Consider the following 24,475-nt stretch of genomic DNA (forward strand, 5'->3'; position numbering starts at 1 on the left):
ATTGTATAAAATCTTTGAATTATGACCCTCGTTATATTAAAGTGATGAAGGAGCAGGACCTGGTGTTCATCTGAACCACAAACTGGACTCATAACACAGACTGAACAGGAAGAGCCAGAGTCGGCTCCGCCTCCTGAGGAGACTCAGGTCTTTAGGAGTGACAGGGCCACTCCTGACAGGGCCGCTCCTGACAGGGCCGCTCCTGACAGGGCCGCTCCTGACAGGGCCGCTCTTGACAAGGCCGCTCCTGACAGGGCTGCTCCTGACAGGGCCGCTCCTGACAGGGCCACTCCTGACAGGGCCGCTCCTGACAGGGCCGCTCCTGACAGGGCCGCTCCTGACAGGGCCGCTCTTGACAAGGCCGCTCCTGACAGGGCCGCTCCTGACAGGGCTGCTCCTGACAGGGCCGCTCCTGACAGGGCCGCTCCTGACAGGGCCGCTCCTGACAGGGCCGCTCCTGAAGACCTTCTCCTCCTCTGTGGTGCATCAGCTCCTGTAGGTGTGGTCATCACAGAGAGGAAGAAGCTGGACACAGCTCCGTCCTGGACTGTCCTCTGGACTCGGTGCAGGAGGTGGGGGACAGAAGGGTCCTGGCTAAACTCACATCTATGCTGGACCATGAGTGTCGCCCCCTGCAGGACACTCTGTCCCCTGTCCCCTACAGGACACTCTGTCCCCTGCAGGACACTCTGTCCTTTCTGTCCCCTGCAGGACACTCTGTCCTCTCTGTCCCCTGCAGGACACTCTGTCCTCTCTGTCCCCTGCAGGACACTCTGTCCCCTGCAGGACACTCTGTCCTCTCTGTCCCCTGCAGGACACTCTGTCCTCTCTGTCCCCTGCAGGACACTCTGTCCCCTGCAGGACACTCTGTCCTCTCTGTCCCCTGCAGGACACTCTGTCCTTCTGCTGCTGTCAGACTCTAGAACAAACACTGTCCTGAACACGTCCAATACTGATGTAAATAAGATGTTCTATTTTGTTTTTTATTCTGTTTATTTACCTGCTAATAGTATTTACCTAGTCTTGTGCTAGTTATTTTTACTTTATTTTATTTTATTCTATTATCATTATTTTATTATTATTATCTGATTTTTATCTTTATTTTGTATTTTTATTATCTATTTTATAGTATTCCCTCCATGGTCCCACATGAGGACTTTTGTTCACAAGAGTTTTATTAAGAAACTTCTATAATCTGTCTTTTCCTCCTGTTTCCCTGTGGGGACAACAACATGTCCCACATGTCCCTGTGGGGACAACAACATGTCCCACATGTCCCTGTGTGGACAACAACATGTCCCACATGTCCCTGTGTGGACAACAACATGTCCCACATGTCCCTGTGTGGACAACAACATGTCCCACATGTCCCTGTGTGGATAACATGTCCCACATGTCCCTGTGTGGACAACAACATGTCCCACATGTCCCTGTGTGGACAACAACATGTCCCACATGTCCCTGTGGGGACAACAACATGTCCCACATGTCCCTGTGTGGACAACATGTCCCACATGTCCCTGTGTGGACAACATGTCCCACATGTCCCTGTGTGGACAACAACATGTCCCACATGTCCCTGTGTGGACAACAACATGTCCCACATGTCCCTGTGTGGACAACAACATGTCCCACATGTCCCTGTGTGTGGATATTAAAGGATTATCTTATCTTATTACCCCCGTTACTCCGTTACTCTCGTTACTCCCGTTACTCTCGTTACCCCCGTTACTCTCGTTACTCACGTTACCCCCATTATTCCCGTTATTCCCGTTACTCCGTTACTCCCGTTACCATGGAGCGTAGAACATGACCAGCATCGTCTCGTGCTCCGTTGCCAGGTAATCGAAGTCCGCGTTCGTCAGCTCCAGCACGTCCCTGCGCGCGGCCCCGGCGGCGGGAAAACTCAGCGCGAGGAAGACGGAGACGAGATGGAGGACGAGCAGCGCCATAGCAGAACCAGAACCGAGCCGAACCACGGGCACAACCGGCGATTTACCGGCCAAACAACGGGCCGAGAGCAGCGGACACCGGAGAGGAGCGCCTGCACCGCGAACCAACTGCACCGAGACACGGACACTTCCGGAGTGTGGCTTCAGAGTTGCGCTGAAAAACACATTTGCTTTGGTTAAATCTGTCCAAAAATAAACAAATATAACGACTGTATCAACATTAGTGATTCAAATTAATTATTGCAATATTTAGGGCCTTAAATGTGACAGAAATTAAGCTTTTTGTGAAATTTGAAGGCGTTATTTTGAAGGGTTGAAATTAACTTCCGTTCTTTATTGGGAATTGACGCAAAAATGACGACACGGAATGGCGGCTCTGTGATTGGCCTGAGCGCCTGTCAATCAAGGTCTCTTCATAGAGTTTCACTAAACAATGCTATTTTAACCTGCTTTTAACGTTAATGCCAGCCCAAATCAAGCTGTTTTATTATTTAAAACCTCATGATTGATGTTTATTTTAATTAATATAGCGTCAAACCTCACAGAAGCGGGTTATTTTGCCGTGTTTGTCTTGTTTCTTCTGCAGTTTTCCTCCTCCAGTCCAGTAGGCGCCGCTGTTTCTCTCACTTCTCTCACAAACACTCGGCGGAACTGGCTTTGTTTACTTCCATTCACCGATCACATTCTGATCAAACATTAATACATTCGCTGTAGGTTTTTATTCAAAGTCAAATGCGTTTAAGAAGCACCGCCTGCTCTTTTCACGCAGTTAAGAGTCCAAACATGGGCGTAAAGATGCCGCTTTGACGGCTCTGGAGCTCGGTCCGTTAGCCTGGGTTTGGACCGACGACTCTCGCCCTTTTGCCCGGGGTCAGATCAGGCTTTGGACCGCACATTTGAGCCTTTCCCCCGGGTTATTCTCCTCCCGTTCCCCGGGTTATTCTCCTCCCGTTCCCCGGGTTATTCTCCTCCCGTTCCCCGGGTTATTCTCCTCCCGTTCCCCGGGTTATTCTCCTCCCGTTCCCCGGGTTATTCTCCTCCCGTTCCCCGGGTCACAGCAGAGTTTTGACCGCGCGTTTTGGCCCTTCTCCCCGGCTCGGATCAGCGCCCTATGGAGTCGCTCCGTGAGTCGGTGGTGGTTCGGCTCCAGGCGGTGCTGAGCCCGGCTCACCCGGCTCTGGACGCCACTCTGCGGGCGGTGCTGGGCTGGAGGCTCGAGGCGGCTGCGCAGGACCTGATGGAGCTTTTCCAGCGGACCATGGAGAAGATCCAGGCCGAGCTGCAGAGCGAGCTTCAGGACGAGCTCCAGCGGCAGAGGAAGCTCCTGGACACGCTGCTGCAGTCCTCCGAGAGAGGGGAGCCCGAGGACAGTGAGGGCCCCGAGCAGGAGCGTGTGTCCCGGGACCAGGAGCACAGCGAGGGCCATGAGAATACAGGTGAGGGCCATGAGAATACAGGTGAGGGCCATGAGAATACAGGTGAGGGCCGTGAGAATACAGGTGAGGGCCGTGAGAATACAGGTGAGGGCCGTGAGAATACAGGTGAGGGCCATGAGAATACAGGTGAGGGCCATGAGAATACAGGTGAGGGCCATGAGAATACAGGTGAGGGCCGTGAGAATACAGGTGAGGGCCGTGAGAATACAGGTGAGGGCCATGAGAATACAGGTGAGGGCCATGAGAATACAGGTGAGGGCCGTGAGAATACAGGTGAGGGCCGTGAGAATACAGGTGAGGGCCGTGAGAATACAGGTGAGGGCCGTGAGAATACAGGTGAGGGCCGTGAGAATACAGGTGAGGGCCGTGAGAATACAGGTGAGGGCCGTGAGAATACAGGTGAGGGCCGTGAGAATACAGGTGAGGGCCGTGAGAATACGGGTGAGGGCCGTGAGAATACGGGTGAGGGCCATGAGAATACAGGTGAGGGCCATGAGAATACAGGTGAGGGCCATGAGAATACAGGTGAGGGCCATGAGAATACAGGTGAGGGCCATGAGAATACAGGTGAGGGCCATGAGAATACGGGTGAGGGCCGTGAGAAGACGGGTGAGGGCCATGAGAATACAGGTGAGGGCCCGGAGAGCACAGGTGAGGGCCCGGAGAGCACAGGTGAGGGCCATGAGAAGACGGGTGAGGGCCCAGAGAATACAAGTGAGGGCCCGTAGAGCACAGGTGAGGGCCCGTAGAGCACAGGTGAGGGCCCGGATAAGACAGGTGAGGGCCCGTAGAGCACAGGTGAGGGCCCGTAGAGCACAGGTGAGGGCCCGTAGAGCACAGGTGAGGGCCCGTAGAGCACAGGTGAGGGCTACATTTGGACTAGGACACCATGGACAGGGTTAGTAGTTAATGGTGTATTAAAGGGACCATTAAAGGGACCATTAAAGGGACCGTTAAAGGGATCGTTAAAGGGACCGTTATAGGGACCGTTATAGGGACCGTTATAGGGACCGTTATAGGGACCGTTATAGGGACCGTTAAAGGGACCGTTATAGGGACCGTTAAAGGGACCGTTAAAGGGACCGTTAAAGGGACCGTTAAAGGGACCGTTATAGGGACCGTTAAAGGGACCGTTAAAGGGACCGTTAAAGGGACCGTTAAAGGACCATTAAAGGGACAGTCTGATTGTGTTTTGACAGAAAACCAGGAGTCGCCTCAGAAAAACCTGAGGAAACGTGGACGAAAGCCGGGTTTTAAGCTGGAGCGTAAACACAGCCCCAAAGCCCAGATGTTCTCCTGTCACCTGTGTTCAGACCAGTTCAGTCATGTGACCACGCTCTGGAGACACCTGAGGAGCCACCGCAGTGACCCGGCCAATCAGGGAGAAGCAGGAGTGCAGGCGGCCAATCACAGCAGAGCACATACAGACTTCCTGGTGAGGACCAAATGCCACAAAAGCTCCTTTTGTCCAAACAAAAGAACCTTCATTTGTCCCACAATGGGACTAAAAGGAACCTTCATTTGTCCCACGATGGGGACGTTCCAGATTTGATCGGTACAAGGTTTGGGTTAGGATTAATTTTATGTTTAAAAATCATTGATTGGCAAAACTTACTTTTCATGTTTAGTGTTTTTGGGAAATGTCACGATTATTGACATGTCACTTCAAATTTGTGACCATATTTATGGAATGTTCTGAAGACAAATAAAATGTAAATGTGACAAAAACATGAATAACAGGACATTAATAACATGTTAATAACATGTTAATGACATTAATAACATGTTAATAACATGTTAATGACATTAATAACATGTTAATAACCCATTTATGACATTAATAACACGTTAATGACATTAATAACACGTTAATGACATTAATAACATATTAATGACATTAATAACATATTAATGGCATGTTAGTAACATTTTAATGACATTAATAGCACGTTAATGACATTAATAACACGTTAATGACATTAATAACACGTTAATGACATTAATAACACGTTAATGACATTAATAACACATTAATGACATTAGTAACATATTATTGGCATGTTAGTAACATTTTAATGACATTAATAACACGTTAATGACATTAATAACACGTTAATGACGCGTTAATGACATTAATAACACGTTAATGACATTAATAACACGTTAATGACATGTTAATGACATTAATAACACGTTAATGACATTAATAACGCGTTAATGACATTAATAACGCGTTAATGACATTAATAACACGTTAATGACATTAATAACACGTTAATGACATTAATAACACATTAATGACATTAATAACATATTAATGGCATGTTAGTAACATTTTAATGACATTAATAACACGTTAATGACATTAATAACACGTTAATGACGCGTTAATGACATTAATAACACGTTAATGACATTAAAAACACGTTAATGACATGTTAATGACATTAATAACACGTTAATGACATTAATAACACGTTAATGACATTAATAACGCGTTAATGACATTAATAACGCGTTAATGACATTAATAACACGTTAATGACATTAATAACACGTTAATGACATTAATAACACATTAATGACATTAATAACATATTAATGGCATGTTAGTAACATTTTAATGACATTAATAACACGTTAATGACATTAATAACACGTTAATGACACGTTAATGACATTAATAACACGTTAATGACATTAATAACACGTTAATGACATTAATAACACGTTAATGACATGTTAATGACATTAATAACACGTTAATGACATTAATAACGCGTTAATGACATTAATAACGCGTTAATGACACGTTAATGACATTAATAACACGTTAATGACAATAACACGTTAATGACATTAATAAAACGTTAATGACATTAATAACACGTTAATGACATTAATAACACGTTAATGACATGTTAATGACATTAATAACACGTTAATGACATTAATAACACTTTAATTACATTAATAACACGTTAATGACACGTTAATGACATTAATAACACTAATAACACGTTAATGACATTAATAACGCGTTAATGACATTAATAACGCGTTAATGACATGTTAATGACATTAACATGTTAATGACGTTAATAACACGTTAATGAATGAATAACTCATTAATGAATTAATAACACGTTAATGACATTAATGACATGTTAATGACATTAATAACACGTTAATTAATAACATGTTAATGACATTAATAACATGTTAAGGACATTAATAACACGTTAATGACATTAATAACACGTTAATGACATTAATAACACGTTAATGACATTAATAACGCGTTAATGACATGTTAATGACATTAACATGTTAATGACATTAATAACACGTTAATGAATGAATAACTCATTAATGAATTAATAACACGTTAATGACATTAATGACATGTTAATGACATTAATAACACGTTAATTAATAACATGTTAATGACATTAATAACATGTTAAGGACATTAATAACACGTTAATGACATTAATGACATGTTAATGACATTAATAACACGTTAATTAATAACATGTTAATGACATTAATAACATGTTAAGGACATTAATAACATGTTAAGGACATTAATAACACGTTAATGACATTAATAACATGTTAATCACATTAATAACACGTTAATTAATAACATGTTAATGACATTAATAACACGTTAATGACATTAATAACATGTTAATGACATAAAGTGTGTTCATGCTCAGTACCTGGACACATCCAACAGTCAAAGCCCCGACATCCACGAGGAGAGAGGAGATGAGAAAGAAGACAAGGAGGAAGGAGACCAGCAGTTAGGAGATAAGGACGAAGAGTGGGACGCAGCCGAACCTGAAGACGACTCTGAGACCGAGACAAAAGCACGAAAGAAACGCAAGAAACGAAAACCTGAAACCAAACCACGGGCCAAGAGGAAAACAGCCAAGACCATAGACCAGGTGAGAGACCAGGACCGGGGGACAGGACCAGGACAAGGGACCAGGGGCGGGACCAGGGAAGGGACCAGGACCAGGGACCAGGGGCGGGACCAGGGAAGGGACCAGGACCAGGGACAGGACCAGGGACGGGACCAGGACCAGGGACGGGACCAGGGACGGGATCAGGACCAGGGACGGGACCAGGGACGGGATCAGGACCAGGGACGGGACCAGGGACGGGACCAGGACCAGGACCAGGACTAAACCAGGTCTCTCTTCTGCAGAAGTCTTTGTCTTCCGAGGGGAAGAAGAAGAAGAAGAACAAAGGAGGTGGAGTGTGTCGTGTTTGCGGCGCAGAGTTCCACAAGAAGATGGCGCTGGTGAAGCACGTCATGTGTTTCCACGGTGACGGCGGCGTCTGCGGTCTGTGCGGGACGTCATGTGACACAGAGGCGGCGCTCACAGACCACCTGCGGGAACACTACGACGACAACCGCTTCTCGTGCTCCGTCTGCGGTAAAACAAACTCCTCAATAAAAGACATTATTCATGAATAAATCCTCTAGAAGCTTCACTCACAGATTGAGCTGCTGATCATAGACAGACTCGTTTGTCTTGACGACTCGTTAATCACTGACAAGTCCATTAAAGGAATGGTTAGTTACTGTTCTTGTTCTGTGATGTTTCAGGAAAGCGTTTCCCCGCACACGCCTCTCTCCTGATGCACGAGCGCGTTCACACCGGAGAGAGACCTTACAGCTGTTCAATCTGCGGTAAGACCTTTAACCAGGGCGGGAACCTGAAGACGCACCTGAAGATCCACACAGGTGAGCGCGCCTTCACCTGTCACCTGTGTGGGCGGGGCTTCACCCAGAAACAGACTCTCCACGTGCACGTGCGCTTCCACCTGAAGGAGCGCTCCTACCTCTGCCAGGTAACTACACCTGCCTGCCAGGTAACTACACCTGCCACGCCAATGTGAGAACATCCTGCTTTAGACCTGCTTTAGTCCTGCTTTAGACCTGCTTTAGTCCTGCTTTAGACCTGCTTTAGTCCTGCTTTAGTCCTGGTTTAGACCTGCTTTAGTCCTGCTTTAGACCTGCTTTAGTCCTGGTTTAGACCTGCTTTAGACCTGCTTTAGTCCTGCTTTAGTCCTGCTTTAGACCTGCTTTAGTCCTGGTTTAGACCTGCTTTAGACCTGCTTTAGACCTGCTTTAGTCCTGCTTTAGTCCTGCTTTAGTCCTGCTTTAGACCTGCTTTAGTCCTGCTTTAGACCTGCTTTAGTCCTGGTTTAGACCTGCTTTAGTCCTGGTTTAGTCCTGCTTTAGTCCTGCTTTAGACCTGCTTTAGTCCTGGTTTAGACCTGCTTTAGTCCTGGTTTAGTCCTGCTTTAGTCCTGCTTTAGACCTGCTTTAGACCTGCTTTAGTCCTGCTTTAGACCTGCTTTAGTCCTGCTTTAGTCCTGCTTTAGACCTGCTTTAGTCCTGCTTTAGTCCTGCTTTAGTCCTGCTTTAGACCTGGTTTAGTCCTGGTTTAGTCCTGCTTTAGTCCTGCTTTAGACCTGCTTTAGTCCTGCTTTAGTCCTGCTTTAGTCCTGCTTTAGACCTGCTTTAGTCCTGCTTTAGACCTGGTTTAGTCCTGGTTTAGACCTGGTTTAGTCCTGGTTTAGTCCTGGTTTAGACCTGGTTTAGTCCTGCTTTAGTCCTGCTTTAGTCCTGCTTTAGACCTGCTTTAGTCCTGCTTTAGACCTGCTTTAGTCCTGCTTTAGTCCTGCTTTAGTCCTGCTTTAGACCTGCTTTAGACCTGCTTTAGTCCTGGTTTAGTCCTGGTTTAGACCTGGTTTAGTCCTGGTTTAGTCCTGGTTTAGTCCTGGTTTAGACCTGGTTTAGACCTGCTTTAGACCTGCTTTAGTCCTGCTTTAGACCTGGTTTAGTCCTGGTTTAGACCTGGTTTAGTCCTGGTTTAGTCCTGGTTTAGTCCTGGTTTAGACCTGGTTTAGTCCTGCTTTAGACCTGCTTTAGTCCTGCTTTAGTCCTGCTTTAGTCCTGCTTTAGTCCTGGTTTAGTCCTGGTTTAGACCTGGTTTAGTCCTGCTTTAGTCCTGCTTTAGACCTGCTTTAGTCCTGCTTTAGTCCTGCTTTAGTCCTGCTTTAGACCTGCTTTAGTCCTGCTTTAGACCTGCTTTAGACCTGCTTTAGTCCTGCTTTAGTCCTGCTTTAGTCCTGCTTTAGACCTGGTTTAGTCCTGGTTTAGTCCTGCTTTAGTCCTGCTTTAGACCTGCTTTAGTCCTGCTTTAGTCCTGCTTTAGTCCTGCTTTAGACCTGCTTTAGTCCTGCTTTAGACCTGGTTTAGTCCTGGTTTAGTCCTGGTTTAGTCCTGGTTTAGACCTGGTTTAGTCCTGGTTTAGTCCTGGTTTAGTCCTGGTTTAGACCTGCTTTAGTCCTGCTTTAGTCCTGCTTTAGTCCTGCTTTAGTCCTGCTTTAGTCCTGCTTTAGACCTGCTTTAGTCCTGCTTTAGACCTGGTTTATTCCTGCTTTAGTCCTGCGTTAGTCCTGCTTTAGTCCTGCTTTAGTCCTGCTTTAGACCTGCTTTAGTCCTGCTTTAGTCCTGCTTTAGTCCTGCTTTAGACCTGCTTTAGACCTGGTTTAGTCCTGGTTTAGTCCTGGTTTAGACCTGGTTTAGTCCTGGTTTAGTCCTGGTTTAGTCCTGGTTTAGACCTGGTTTAGTCCTGGTTTAGTCCTGGTTTAGTCCTGGTTTAGACCTGGTTTAGTCCTGCTTTAGTCCTGCTTTAGTCCTGCTTTAGTCCTGCTTTAGTCCTGCTTTAGACCTGCTTTAGTCCTGCTTTAGTCCTGCTTTAGTCCTGCTTTAGTCCTGCTTTAGACCTGCTTTAGTCCTGCTTTAGTCCTGCTTTAGTCCTGGTTTAGTCCTGCTTTAGTCCTGCTTTAGACCTGCTTTAGTCCTGCTTTAGTCCTGCTTTAGTCCTGCTTTAGTCCTGCTTTAGACCTGCTTTAGTCCTGCTTTAGACCTGGTTTAGTCCTGGTTTAGTCCTGGTTTAGTCCTGGTTTAGACCTGGTTTAGTCCTGGTTTAGTCCTGGTTTAGTCCTGCTTTAGTCCTGCTTTAGTCCTGCTTTAGACCTGCTTTAGTCCTGCTTTAGACCTGGTTTAGTCCTGCTTTAGTCCTGCTTTAGTCCTGCTTTAGTCCTGCTTTAGACCTGCTTTAGTCCTGCTTTAGTCCTGCTTTAGACCTGCTTTAGTCCTGCTTTAGACCTGGTTTAGTCCTGGTTTAGTCCTGGTTTAGTCCTGGTTTAGACCTGGTTTAGTCCTGGTTTAGTCCTGGTTTAGTCCTGGTTTAGACCTGGTTTAGTCCTGCTTTAGACCTGCTTTAGTCCTGCTTTAGTCCTGCTTTAGTCCTGGTTTAGTCCTGGTTTAGACCTGGTTTAGTCCTGCTTTAGACCTGCTTTAGTCCTGCTTTAGACCTGCTTTAGTCCTGCTTTAGTCCTGCTTTAGACCTGCTTTAGACCTGCTTTAGTCCTGCTTTAGTCCTGCTTTAGTCCTGCTTTAGACCTGGTTTAGTCCTGCTTTAGTCCTGCTTTAGTCCTGCTTTAGACCTGCTTTAGTCCTGCTTTAGACCTGGTTTAGTCCTGGTTTAGTCCTGGTTTAGTCCTGGTTTAGACCTGGTTTAGTCCTGGTTTAGTCCTGGTTTAGTCCTGGTTTAGACCTGGTTTAGTCCTGCTTTAGTCCTGCTTTAGTCCTGCTTTAGTCCTGCTTTAGTCCTGCTTTAGACCTGCTTTAGTCCTGCTTTAGACCTGCTTTAGTCCTGCTTTAGTCCTGCTTTAGACCTGCTTTAGTCCTGCTTTAGACCTGGTTTATTCCTGCTTTAGTCCTGCTTTAGTCCTGCTTTAGTCCTGCTTTAGTCCTGCTTTAGACCTGCTTTAGTCCTGCTTTAGTCCTGCTTTAGACCTGCTTTAGACCTGGTTTAGTCCTGGTTTAGTCCTGGTTTAGTCCTGGTTTAGACCTGGTTTAGTCCTGGTTTAGTCCTGGTTTAGTCCTGGTTTAGACCTGGTTTAGTCCTGCTTTAGTCCTGCTTTAGACCTGCTTTAGACCTGGTTTAGTCCTGCTTTAGTCCTGCTTTAGTCCTGCTTTAGTCCTGCTTTAGTCCTGGTTTAGTCCTGCTTTAGTCCTGCTTTAGTCCTGCTTTAGTCCTGCTTTAGTCCTGCTTTAGACCTGCTTTAGTCCTGCTTTAGACCTGCTTTAGTCCTGCTTTAGTCCTGCTTTAGTCCTGCTTTAGTCCTGCTTTAGTCCTGCTTTAGACCTGCTTTAGTCCTGCTTTAGTCCTGCTTTAGACCTGCTTTAGACCTGCTTTAGTCCTGCTTTAGTCCTGCTTTAGTCCTGGTTTAGTCCTGCTTTAGACCTGCTTTAGTCCTGCTTTAGTCCTGCTTTAGTCCTGCTTTAGTCCTGCTTTAGTCCTGCTTTAGACCTGCTTTAGTCCTGCTTTAGTCCTGCTTTAGTCCTGCTTTAGTCCTGCTTTAGTCCTGCTTTAGTCCTGCTTTAGACCTGCTTTAGTCCTGCTTTAGACCTGCTTTAGTCCTGCTTTAGTCCTGCTTTAGTCCTGCTTTAGTCCTGCTTTAGTCCTGCTTTAGACCTGCTTTAGTCCTGCTTTAGTCCTGCTTTAGTCCTGCTTTAGTCCTGCTTTAGTCCTGCTTTAGTCCTGCTTTAGTCCTGCTTTAGACCTGCTTTAGTCCTGCTTTAGACCTGGTTTAGACCTGGTTTTGTCCTGGTTTTGTCCTCTCTCTGGCACCTCCCCTCAAAAGACAAAAAAAAAAGGTCATAAAATGTTCCGCGTTGATAAATCGATATTATCTGGACCTGTGAACGTCCTTTAGTCTGTTTATATGTAGAAGATATGAACTCTCAAATAATGTCACCTGTCACTCATGTTTGTTTACTCAATCCACTTGGTCCAGGGCCCTAGGGGCCCCTAGGGGCCCTACGACCATCACATTCAACCCAAACTGTGAGACGACCACATTGAGATCGACTCCAGAGGACGAGAGAGTGAGAATACGCCCTTTCACCTGTGAAGAGTGACAGGAGCAGGACACGCCCTTTCACCTGTGAAGAGTGACAGGAGCAGGACACGCCCTTTCACCTGTGAAGAGTGACAGGAGCAGGACACGCCCTTTCACCTGTGAAGAGTGACAGGAGCAGGACACGCCCTTTCACCTGTGAAGAGTGACAGGAGCAGGACACGCCCTTTCACCTGTGAAGAGTGACAGGAGCAGGACACGCCCTTTCACCTGTGAAGAGTGACAGGAGCAGGACACGCCCTTTCACCTGTGAAGAGTGACAGGAGCAGGACACGCCCTTTCACCTGTGAAGAGTGACAGGAGCAGGACACGCCCTTTCACCTGTGAAGAGTGACAGGAGCAGGAGCAGGACACGCCCTTTCACCTGTGAAGAGTGACAGGAGCAGGACACGCCCTTTCACCTGTGAAGAGTGACAGGAGTAGGACACGCCCTTTCACCTGTGAAGAGTGACAGGAGCAGGACACGCCCTTTCACCTGTGAAGAGTGACAGGAGCAGGAGCAGGACACGCCCTTTCACCTGTGAAGAGTGACAGGAGCAGGACACGCCCTTTCACCTGTGAAGAGTGACAGGAGTAGGACACGCCCTTTCACCTGTGAAGAGTGACAGGAGCAGGACACGCCCTTTCACCTGTGAAGAGTGACAGGAGCAGGACACGCCCTTTCACCTGTGAAGAGTGACAGGAGCAGGACACGCCCTTTCACCTGTGAAGAGTGACAGGAGCAGGACACGCCCTTTCACCTGTGAAGAGTGACAGGAGCAGGACACGCCCTTTCACCTGTGAAGAGTGACAGGAGCAGGACACGCCCTTTCACCTGTGAAGAGTGACAGGAGCAGGACACGCCCTTTCACCTGTCAGAATCTCACGTCTTTTGTGATTGGCTGAAACCTCATGTGGGTGTGTGTTGGTCGTTCTTCAGAGCAGTAGCACGTCCCCCTGGTTCAGGTCCAAACACAGTGTGGGGGCAAAACTGTTCCTGTGCACGCTAGCTTTAGCCACGCCCCTCACACACTAGCTTTAGCCACGCCCCTCACACACTAGCTTTAGCCACGCCCCTCACACACTAGCTTTAGCCACGCCCCTCACACACTAGCTTTGGCCACGCCCCTCACACACTAGCTTTAGCCACGCCCCTCACACACTAGCTTTAGCCACGCCCCTCACACACTAGCTTTAGCCACGCCCCTCACACACTAGCTTTAGCCACGCCCCTCACACACTAGCTTTAGCCACGCCCCTCACACACTAGCTTTAGCCACGCCCCTCACACACTAGCTTTAGCCACGCCCCTCACACACTAGCTTTAGCCACGCCCCTCACACACTAGCTTTAGCCACGCCCCTCACACGCTAGCTTTAGCCACGCCCCTCACACACTAGCTTTAGCCACGCCCCTCACACACTAGCTTTAGCCACGCCCCTCACACACTAGCTTTAGCCACGCCCCTCACACACTAGCTTTAGCCACGCCCCTCACACACTAGCTTTAGCCACGCCCCTCACACACTAGCTTTAGCCACGCCCCTCACACACTAGCTTTAGCCACGCCCCTCACACACTAGCTTTAGCCACGCCCCTCACACGCTAGCTTTAGCCACGCCCCTCACACACTAGCTTTAGCCACGCCCCTCACACATACAGGAGGCGGTGCCTCACAATGTGGAGCCAGAAGCAGGAAACACAAGCTGCGAGAGGCCCATTAGTCCCGTAAGGCCGTGCAAAGCACGGCTGCCAAAGTGCGCACTTAGTGCGCACAAAATCGAGCGCGAAGCGCTCGCCCACTTCCAAACACTCACTAACGCACTCCTTCACTCACGCACGCCCCGTGCAGACTAATTAGTTGTAGGAAAATGGAACATTGCCGTTGTAAACGGGCGAAGCCCGTGCAAAAGTGCGCACTAAACGAGCACTTTACATTGAGATCCTCATATAAAACACTCATTTGCTCTAAGTGTCTCATGAACACGTTCCATCTCTTACATGTTCAGTTCATATAAACATGTGATGCATAAATTGAACATAACTGTTTAGAGGGCCAAAAACACAAAGTGGGCGGAGCCCACTCAAAATTAAGGAAAGTACCCGTCAGGGACCAGGGACCCACACCATGAGGGAGGAAAGCGCGAGCACTTTCCGAAAATGTATAGTTTGATATTTGAAAAATGGGAAACATTGTTTTCGCATCAGAATATTCTTCTTCTTCTCGGGACACGCCCCCTATTTTTCACCCAGTGACATTGAGGAAAAGTCACAAAAATGTTCAAACCTCTAAAAATCGTGCCTCTACATTCTGGCTATTTCCCTTTTCTAAAATAAAAGAATGTGCTCGTTAGCGCCCCCAAATGTACCAAAAATGCATTGAGAGATAGGAAATAACCCAAAGAAAATCTGATGGTAGAATCATGAAATTTGCCGCAGAGGTAGACGGCGACAAGAGAAGTAAAAAATGTTATTACGGCAACGCCGTCCGCCCAACCAAATGTCGGCCATATTGGTTCAAAAATGGCTCTTGTACTTTTATGAACTCCTCCCCCTCAGGGCGTTGGCTCTAAAAAGCTGAAATTGTGTGAAAATGGTGCTGAGGAGTGGGACATCAAAAGTTATTCAAATCACATTTATACCTGTCACTGTTTCTGTGGGTTTGGGCGAAGCCACAAACTTTAGCTAGAATTTCAGAAATCTCCCAAATTGAACATTTCTGCCGTTTGCGCAGATAAAGTCCAAATTGCGTCAAATTAGAATCAGTTGTTAAACTCTTTGCCCTAAACTTACTTAAAGTGAAATAAATTCATTTGGTGCCACAGCGCCCCCTACAGAGTTTATATGGAGGTTAAATGTTTAGTTTTGCGAAATTATATGAAATTTGACACAAAACTCAATTTTAGCATCGCCATCAAAAAAGTCAATGAGACCCATGTCATAATTATTATGGCTTTGCCAACAATGACCCAAACCATGTCATTCCAATGGGGAAATCACCAGAACATGTTTACACTTTAGACTTTCACAAACTCCTCCCCCTCAGGGCGTTGGCCCGTTTAACCTGAAATTTGGTGAGACTCATCTTCAGGGGTAAATGTTATACACATTTTTATTCTAAGAGTCACATTTTTATTCTAAGAGTCACATTTTTATTCTAAGAGTCACGGTGTCTGTGAATTCAAAATAAAATGTCTTTTTGATGTAAAACAAAGGGGAGAAGATGTGACAGCGTCACAGATTCAGCAGTAGATGTAATACAAGGACAATTGGGGCGCGTTAGCCCCGCCCCCTCCTCTTGCGGCGTGGCGAGGGCTGATCATTGCCGCTTGCGGCTATATTTATTATTATTATACTTTTTTTAAATATCTAAATGTACTTTCTGTTCTTGTGTGAATGTTACGATACACAATAACCCCTGACTCCACCCACACCGGGCTGACTCCACCCACACCGGGCTGACTCCACCCACACCGGGCTGACTCCACCCACACCGGGCTGACTCCACCCACACCGGGCTGACTCCACCCACACCGGGCTGACTCCACCCACACCGGGCTGACTCCACCCACACCGGGCTGACTCCACCCACACCGGGCTGACTCCACCCACACCGGGCTGACTCCACCCACACCGGGCTGACTCCACCCACACCGGGCTGACTCCACCCACACCGGGCTGACTCCACCCACACCGGGCTGACTCCACCCACACCGGGCTTTGATCCGGTGAAATCGCTCTTGAGAAGAACGTGGAACACGCTGAGGATCAACGAGAACCAAAGATTCACCTCAGTATTTCAACAACATCCCAACAGCAGCTTCTGGAGGGACATGTCCCAGCGTCCCATGTCCTTAGACAAATGTCCCAGCATCTCGTACATGTGTAGGACCAGCTCAATGACCTCCAGCACAATGACCTCCAGCACAATGACCTCCAGCACAATGACCTCCAGCACAATGACCTCCAGCACAATGACCTCCAGCACAATGACCTCCAGCACAATGACCTCCAGCACAATGACCTCCAGCACAATGACCTCCAGCACAATGACCTCCAGCACAATGACCTCCAGCACAATGACCTCGGCTTGTTCAGGATTAAGAAGCAGATCATTAAGTGTCCTCCAGGTTTTTACATCCTTCACACGAGCTCTAAGTCTGTCTGAACATGTGACCTGATCATGTGACCTGAACATGTGACCTGAACATGTGACCTAACGGCAGCATATAAAGAGGAAACAGAGCTGGACCCAGTACTGACCCCTGAGGCACACCGTAAGTGACTTTAGAACAAGGGGAGGAGCTGGTTTACATGAACAGACTGGCACCTATCAGATGAAGAGGATGTAAACAACTTAGGACATACTTTAGAGTGTATAAAGCTCTAAAGATACACCTCAGAGTGGTATAAGGCTCTAAAGACACACCTCAGAGTGGTATAAGGCTCTAAAGACACACCTCAGAGTGTATAAAGCTCTAAAGACACACCTCAGAGTGGTATAAAGCTCTAAAGACACACCTCAGAGTTTATAAAGCTCTAAAGACACACCTCAGAGTGGTATAAGGCTCTAAAGACACACCTCAGAGTGGTATAAAGCTCTAAAGACACACCTCAGAGTGTATAAAGCTCTAAAGACACACCTCAGAGTTTATAAAGCTCTAAAGACACACCTCAGAGTGTATAAAGCTCTAAAGACACAGCTCAGAGTGTTATAAGGCTCTAAAGACACACCTCAGAGTGTATAAAGCTCTAAAGACACACCTCAGAGTGTATAAAGCTCTAAAGACACACCTCAGAGTTTATAAAGCTCTAAAGACACGCCTCAGAGTGGTATAAAGCTCTAAAGACACACCTCAGAGAGTATAAAGCTCTAAAGACACACCTCAGAGTGTTATAAAGCTCTAAAGACGTCATGTCCCTGAAGGAGTGACTGGACTCTGCCTCATAGAGACTATCGATTATTCACCTCGATTATGTCCAAAAGAACGGAACAAACTGAATCCACAAAGATCAAACACAATGAGACAAACACAAACAACTAAACAAAGATGGAATAAAAAGTCTGGACTTATTTATTTAAAGTGATAAACACATTTAAAATAGATGATTTAATAATACAAGTTATTGGGGTTCTTAACGATGGTCCAACATCAACGATCAAAATGAACTGTCGTCTCACTGACTCTGGACAGAGGGATGAGACAGGGCTGTGCTTGGTCTCCTCTTTCATTCTATTTGTACCTGGAACCATCGGCGCAATTTATGAGACAATCCAAAACCATTTATGTGTTTCAGGTCTGTTATAATGACATGTATGTGTTTCAGGTCTGTTATAATGACATGTATGTGTTTCAGGTCTGTTATAATGACACGTATGTGTTTCAGGTCTGTTATAATGACATGTATGTGTTTCAGGTCTGTTATAATGACACGTATGTGTTTCAGGTCTGTTATAATGACACGTATGTGTTTCAGGTCTGTTATAATGACATGTATGTGTTTCAGGTCTGTTATAATGACACGTATGTGTTTCAGGTCTGTTATAATGACATGTATGTGTTTCAGGTCTGTTATAATGACACGTATGTGTTTCAGGTCTGTTATAATGACACGTATGTGTTTCAGGTCTGTTATAATGACACGTATGTGTTTCAGGTCTGTTATAATGACACGTATGTGTTTCAGGTCTGTTATAATGACACGTATGTGTTTCAGGTCTGTTATAATGACACGTATGTGTTTCAGGTCTGTTATAATGACACGTATGTGTTTCAGGTCTGTTATAATGACATGTATGTGTTTCAGGTCTGTTATAATGACATGTATGTGTTTCAGGTCTGTTATAATGACACGTATGTGTTTCAGGTCTGTTATAATGACATGTATGTGTTTCAGGTCTGTTATAATGACACGTATGTGTTTCAGGTCTGTTATAATGACATGTATGTGTTTCAGGTCTGTTATAATGACATGTATGTGTTTCAGGTCTGTTATAATGACACGTATGTGTTTCAGGTCTGTTATAATGACACGTATGTGTTTCAGGTCTGTTATAATGACACGTATGTGTTTCAGGTCTGTTATAATGACACGTATGTGTTTCAGGTCTGTTATAATGACACGTATGTGTTTCAGGTCTGTTATAATGACATGTATGTGTTTCAGGTCTGTTATAATGACACGTATGTGTTTCAGGTCTGTTATAATGACACGTATGTGTTTCAGGTCTGTTATAATGACATGTATGTGTTTCAGGTCTGTTATAATGACACGTATGTGTTTCAGGTCTGTTATAATGACATGTATGTGTTTCAGGTCTGTTATAATGACACGTATGTGTTTCAGGTCTGTTATAATGACACGTATGTGTTTCAGGTCTGTTATAATGACACGTATGTGTTTCAGGTCTGTTATAATGACACGTATGTGTTTCAGGTCTGTTATAATGACATGTATGTGTTTCAGGTCTGTTATAATGACATGTATGTGTTTCAGGTCTGTTATAATGACACGTATGTGTTTCAGGTCTGTTATAATGACACGTATGTGTTTCAGGTCTGTTATAATGACACGTATGTGTTTCAGGTCTGTTATAATGACACGTATGTGTTTCAGGTCTGTTATAATGACACGTATGTGTTTCAGGTCTGTTATAATGACACGTATGTGTTTCAGGTCTGTTATAATGACACGTATGTGTTTCAGGTCTGTTATAATGACACGTATGTGTTTCAGGTCTGTTATAATGACACGTATGTGTTTCAGGTCTGTTATAATGACACGTATGTGTTTCAGGTCTGTTATAATGACACGTATGTGTTTCAGGTCTGTTTTAATGACACGTATGTGTTTCAGGTCTGTTATAATGACACGTATGTGTTTCAGGTCTGTTATAATGACATGTATGTGTTTCAGGTCTGTTATAATGACACGTATGTGTTTCAGGTCTGTTATAATGACACGTATGTGTTTCAGGTCTGTTTTAATGACACGTATGTGTTTCAGGTCTGTTATAATGACACGTATGTGTTTCAGGTCTGTTATAATGACATGTATGTGTTTCAGGTCTGTTATAATGACACGTATGTGTTTCAGGTCTGTTATAATGACACGTATGTGTTTCAGGTCTGTTATAATGACACGTATGTGTTTCAGGTCTGTTTTAATGACATGTATGTGTTTCAGGTCTGTTATAATGACACGTATGTGTTTCAGGTCTGTTTTAATGACATGTATGTGTTTCAGGTCTGTGGCAAAGGCTTCATGCAGCATGTGGACTTAAAGCGTCACATTTTGGTTCACTCTGGAGAAAAGCCTTACATCTGCACCATCTGCAACAAGAGCTTCCAAGCCAAACGCTCGCTCAATATCCACATGAGGGGCCACCAGCAGGGGGCGCTGGGGAGGGGGCCCGAGGGGGACGCCAGTTGCCTTCAGCAGGGGGCGCTCGGGAGAGAAACGGAGCAGATGAGTGGTCTTCAGGGGCAAACACCAGCACTTGGGACAGAAGAGGTGCTTTTCAGGAGCCTGCAGGGGGCGCTAGGGAGGGGGGCGGGGCCCGAGGGGGCAGGGGGGCGGTTCGAGGAGAGCGTACATGTGAGGCAGCTGCAGGGGGCGCTAGAGAAAGGGATTGAAGGGGTTTTAGGGCGGAGAATGGGCATAGAGGGAAACGTGAGCAGAGCAGCAGAGGAGGCTTACTTCAGAGGCCTGCAGGGGGCGCTGGGGAGGGAGTCTGAGCCTGTGGAGAGGGGGGCGGAGCCAGCACACCTGAGGGAACCACAAGGGGCGCTAGAGAGGGGGGCGGAGCCAGCACACGTGAAGAGACCGGAGCAAACGCACACGCTAACGAGCGGAATAAAAGAACGAGACAGACAGAGGGAAGGCGTGCACGTGGAGCAGAGGGGCGTGCACGTGGAGCAGAGGGGCGTGCACGTGGAGCAGAGGGGCGTGGAGCAGAGGGGCGTGCACGTGGAGCAGAGGGGCGTGCACGTGGAGCAGAGGGGCGTGCACGTGGAGCAGAGGGGCGTGGAGCAGAGGGGCGTGCACGTGGAGCAGAGGGGCGTGCACGTGGAGCAGAGGGGCGTGGAGCAGAGGGGCGTGCACGTGGAGCAGAGGGGCGTGCACGTGGAGCAGAGGGGCGTGCACGTGGAGCAGAGGGGCGTGGAGCAGAGGGGCGTGCACGTGGAGCAGAGGGGCGTGCACGTGGAGCAGAGGGGCGTGCACAAAGAGAGGGGCGTGCACGTGGAGATACACAGGGGCGTGCACGAGGAGCAGAGAGCCAGAAGCCACTCCCACTTCATCCAGCTGTGACAGAGACTACGTTACCCAGGATTCAGTGGGGCACAACAGGAAGTGGAGCCGTCATTGACACAAATGAGACTCGGAGAAGAACACAAGGGGGATTATGGGAAACTGAACTCTGAACTCTGAACTCCACAAACATGTTTGACATCAGGACTCTTTCTGTTTCATCAAGTTTGTTTCTTCCTCAGACGTGTAACAGCGCCACCTGCAGGTGTGAGACAGCAGGTGTGAGACAGAAGGTGTGAGACAGAAGGTGTGAGACAGCAGGTGTGAGACAGCAGGTGTGAGACAGAAGGTGTGAGACAGAAGGTGTGAGACAGCAGGTGTGAGACAGCAGGTGTGAGACAGAAGGTGTGAGACAGAAGGTGTGAGACAGAAGGTGTGAGACAGAAGGTGTGAGACAGAAGGTGTGAGACAGCAGGTGTGAGACAGCAGGTGTGAGACAGCAGGTGTGAGACAGCAGGTGTGAGACAGAAGGTGTGAGACAGAAGGTGTGAGACAGCAGGTGTGAGACAGAAGGTGTGAGACAGAAGGTGTGAGACAGCAGGTGTGAGACAGCAGGTGTGAGACAGCAGGTGTGAGACAGAAGGTGTGAGACAGAAGGTGTGAGACAGAAGGTGTGAGACAGCAGGTGTGAGACAGAAGGTGTGAGACAGAAGGTGTGAGACAGAAGGTGTGAGACAGCAGGTGTGAGACAGCAGGTGTGAGACAGCAGGTGTGAGACAGAAGGTGTGAGACAGCAGGTGTGAGACAGAAGGTGTGAGACAGAAGGTGTGAGACAGAAGGTGTGAGACAGCAGGTGTGAGACAGCAGGTGTGAGACAGAAGGTGTGAGACAGCAGGTGTGAGACAGCAGGTGTGAGACAGAAGGTGTGAGACAGAAGGTGTGAGACAGCAGGTGTGAGACAGCAGGTGTGAGACAGAAGGTGTGAGACAGAAGGTGTGAGACAGAAGGTGTGAGACAGAAGGTGTGAGACAGCAGGTGTGAGACAGCAGGTGTGAGACAGCAGGTGTGAGACAGCAGGTGTGAGACAGAAGGTGTGAGACAAGGTGTGAGACAGAAGGTGTGAGACAGAAGGTGTGAGACAGCAGGTGTGAGACAGAAGGTGTGAGACAGCAGGTGTGAGACAGCAGGTGTGAGACAGAAGGTGTGAGACAGAAGGTGTGAGACAGCAGGTGTGAGACAGAAGGTGTGAGACAGAAGGTGTGAGACAGAAGGTGTGAGACAGCAGGTGTGAGACAGCAGGTGTGAGACAGAAGGTGTGAGACAGCAGGTGTGAGACAGCAGGTGTGAGACAGAAGGTGTGAGACAGAAGGTGTGAGACAGCAGGTGTGAGACAGAAGGTGTGAGACAGCAGGTGTGAGACAGAAGGTGTTTGGTTTGTACTGAGCATGTGCAGTTTAATGAGAACCTGACGCTTCTGTTTGTTCTGTTTCTGAAAATAAAACTAAACCTTTTATGGTTTTGTCTTATTCAATAAACAAGGTCTAAACCAGGACTAAACCAGGTCTAAAGCAGGACTAAACCAGGTCTAAACCAGGTCTAAACCAGGACTAAACCAGGTCTAAACCAGGTCTAAACCAGGTCTAAACCAGGACTAAACCAGGACTAAACCAGGTCTAAACCAGGACTAAACCAGGACTAAACCAGGACTAAACCAGGTCTAAACCAGGTCTAAACCAGGACTAAACCAGGCCTAAACCAGGACTAAACCAGGTCTAAACCAGGTCTAAACCAGGACTAAACCAGGACTAAACCAGGACTAAACCAGGTCTAAACCAGGACTAAACCAGGACTAAACCAGGACTAAACCAGGACTAAACCAGGACTAAACCAGGTCTAAACCAGGACTAAACCAGGTCTAAACCAGGTCTAAAGCAGGACTAAACCAGGTCTAAACCAGGTCTAAACCAGGACTAAACCAGGACTAAACCAGGACTAAACCAGGACTAAACCAGGTCTAAACCAGGACTAAACCAGGACTAAACCAGGACTAAACCAGGACTAAACCAGGACTAAACCAGGTCTAAACCAGTACTAAACCAGGACTAAACCAGGACTAAACCAGGACTAAACCAGGTCTAAACCAGGTCTAAACCAGGACTAAACCAGGACTAAACCAGGACTAAACCAGGACTAAACCAGGTCTAAACCAGGACTAAACCAGGACTAAACCAGGACTAAACCAGGTCTAAACCAGGTCTAAACCAGGACTAAACCAGGACTAAAGCAGGACTAAACCAGGACTAAACCAGGTCTAAACCAGGACTAAACCAGGACTAAACCAGGTCTAAACCAGAGGACTAAACCAGGACTAAACCAGGAGTAAACCAGGTCTAAACCAGAGGACTAAACCAGGACTAAACCAGGAGTAAACCAGGTCTAAACCAGGAGTAAACCAGGACTAAAGCAGGACTAAACCAGGACTAAACCAGGTCTAAACCAGGACTAAACCAGGACTAAACCAGGTCTAAACCAGGACTAAACCAGGACTAAACCAGGTCTAAACCAGGACTAAACCAGGACTAAAGCAGGACTAAACCAGGACTAAACCAGGTCTAAACCAGGACTAAACCAGGACTAAAGCAGGACTAAACCAGGACTAAACCAGGTCTAAACCAGGACTAAACCAGGACTAAAGCAGGACTAAACCAGGACTAAACCAGGACTAAACCAGGAGTAAACCAGGTCTAAACCAGGAGTAAACCAGGTCTAAACCAGGACTAAACCAGGACTAAACCAGGTCTAAACCAGGACTAAACCAGGTCTAAACCAGGTCTAAACCAGGACTAAACCAGGACTAAACCAGGACTAAACCAGGTCTAAACCAGGACTAAACCAGGACTAAACCAGGACTAAACCAGGTCTAAACCAGGTCTAAACCAGGACTAAACCAGGACTAAAGCAGGACTAAACCAGGACTAAACCAGGTCTAAACCAGGACTAAACCAGGACTAAACCAGGTCTAAACCAGAGGACTAAACCAGGACTAAACCAGGAGTAAACCAGGTCTAAACCAGAGGACTAAACCAGGACTAAACCAGGAGTAAACCAGGTCTAAACCAGGAGTAAACCAGGACTAAAGCAGGACTAAACCAGGACTAAACCAGGTCTAAACCAGGACTAAACCAGGACTAAACCAGGTCTAAACCCGGACTAAACCAGGACTAAACCAGGTCTAAACCAGGACTAAACCAGGACTAAAGCAGGACTAAACCAGGACTAAACCAGGTCTAAACCAGGACTAAACCAGGACTAAACCAGGTCTAAACCAGAGGACTAAACCAGGACTAAACCAGGAGTAAACCAGGTCTAAACCAGGAGTAAACCAGGTCTAAACCAGGACTAAACCAGGACTAAACCAGGACTAAACCAGGTCTAAACCAGGAGTAAACCAGGAGTAAACCAGGTCTAAACCAGGACTAAACCAGGTCTAAACCAGGACTAAACCAGGACTAAACCAGGTCTAAACCAGGACTAAACCAGGACTAAACCAGGTCTAAACCAGGACTAAACCAGGACTAAACCAGGACTAAACCAGGTCTAAACCAGGACTAAACCAGGACTAAACCAGGACTAAACCAGGACTAAACCAGGTCTAAACCAGGACTAAACCAGGACTAAACCAGGACTAAACCAGGTCTAAACCAGGACTAAACCAGGACTAAACCAGGACTAAACCAGGACTAAACTAGGTCTAAACCAGGTCTAAACCAGGACTAAACCAGGTCTAAACCAGGTCTAAACCAGGACTAAACCAGGAGTAAACCAGGTCTAAACCAGG

General features: G+C 46.8%; 2 protein-coding genes across 3 annotated transcripts in view; one reads left to right on the forward strand and one right to left on the reverse strand.

The window, feature by feature from the left end:
• Positions 1 to 2,055, reverse strand: part of LOC140362270 (protein disulfide-isomerase A3-like) — a 46,820-nt gene extending 44,765 nt beyond the window's left edge. Inside the window, exon 1 of the mRNA XM_072448379.1 lies at positions 1,795 to 2,055. Within this exon, the coding sequence (XP_072304480.1) occupies positions 1,795 to 1,952 (158 nt within the window). The 5' untranslated portion in view covers positions 1,953 to 2,055. The remainder of the gene's footprint in view (positions 1 to 1,794) is intronic.
• A 902-nt stretch (positions 2,056 to 2,957) lies between these two features.
• LOC140362268 (uncharacterized) lies at positions 2,958 to 20,856 on the forward strand. Of its 2 annotated transcripts, none has more exons than XM_072448375.1 (6): positions 2,958 to 3,388; positions 4,588 to 4,823; positions 7,111 to 7,341; positions 7,605 to 7,836; positions 8,010 to 8,254; positions 19,633 to 20,856. In XM_072448375.1, the coding sequence occupies exons 1-6, from the start codon at positions 3,064 to 3,066 to the stop codon at positions 20,695 to 20,697; spliced, it is 2,334 nt and encodes a 777-aa protein (XP_072304476.1). In that variant the 5' UTR covers positions 2,958 to 3,063; the 3' UTR covers positions 20,698 to 20,856. The 2 variants fall into 2 exon arrangements, with proteins under 2 accessions (XP_072304476.1, XP_072304478.1); XM_072448377.1 differs by having other exon boundaries at positions 7,608 to 7,836; positions 19,633 to 20,855.
• Positions 20,857 to 24,475: the final 3,619 nt, after the last annotated feature.

The sequence above is a fragment of the Eucyclogobius newberryi genome, unplaced genomic scaffold, assembly GCF_026437365.1.
Source record: "Eucyclogobius newberryi isolate DKJ021-1_F unplaced genomic scaffold, fEucNew1.0.hap1 SCAF_16, whole genome shotgun sequence".
In the NCBI taxonomy this organism is placed as follows: Eukaryota; Metazoa; Chordata; class Actinopteri; order Gobiiformes; family Gobiidae; genus Eucyclogobius; species Eucyclogobius newberryi.

Bases quoted from the DNA above. Each gene is read 5' to 3' on its own strand.
- LOC140362268 (XM_072448375.1), top strand. From the start codon at position 3,064: ATGGAGTCGCTCCGTGAGTCGGTGGTGGTTCGGCTCCAGGCGGTGCTG. The intron at 3,389-4,587 runs GTGAGGGCCATG...GTGTTTTGACAG, and splicing joins CGAGGGCCATGAGAATACAG to AAAACCAGGAGTCGCCTCAG. The intron at 7,837-8,009 runs GTAAAACAAACT...GTGATGTTTCAG, and splicing joins CTTCTCGTGCTCCGTCTGCG to GAAAGCGTTTCCCCGCACAC.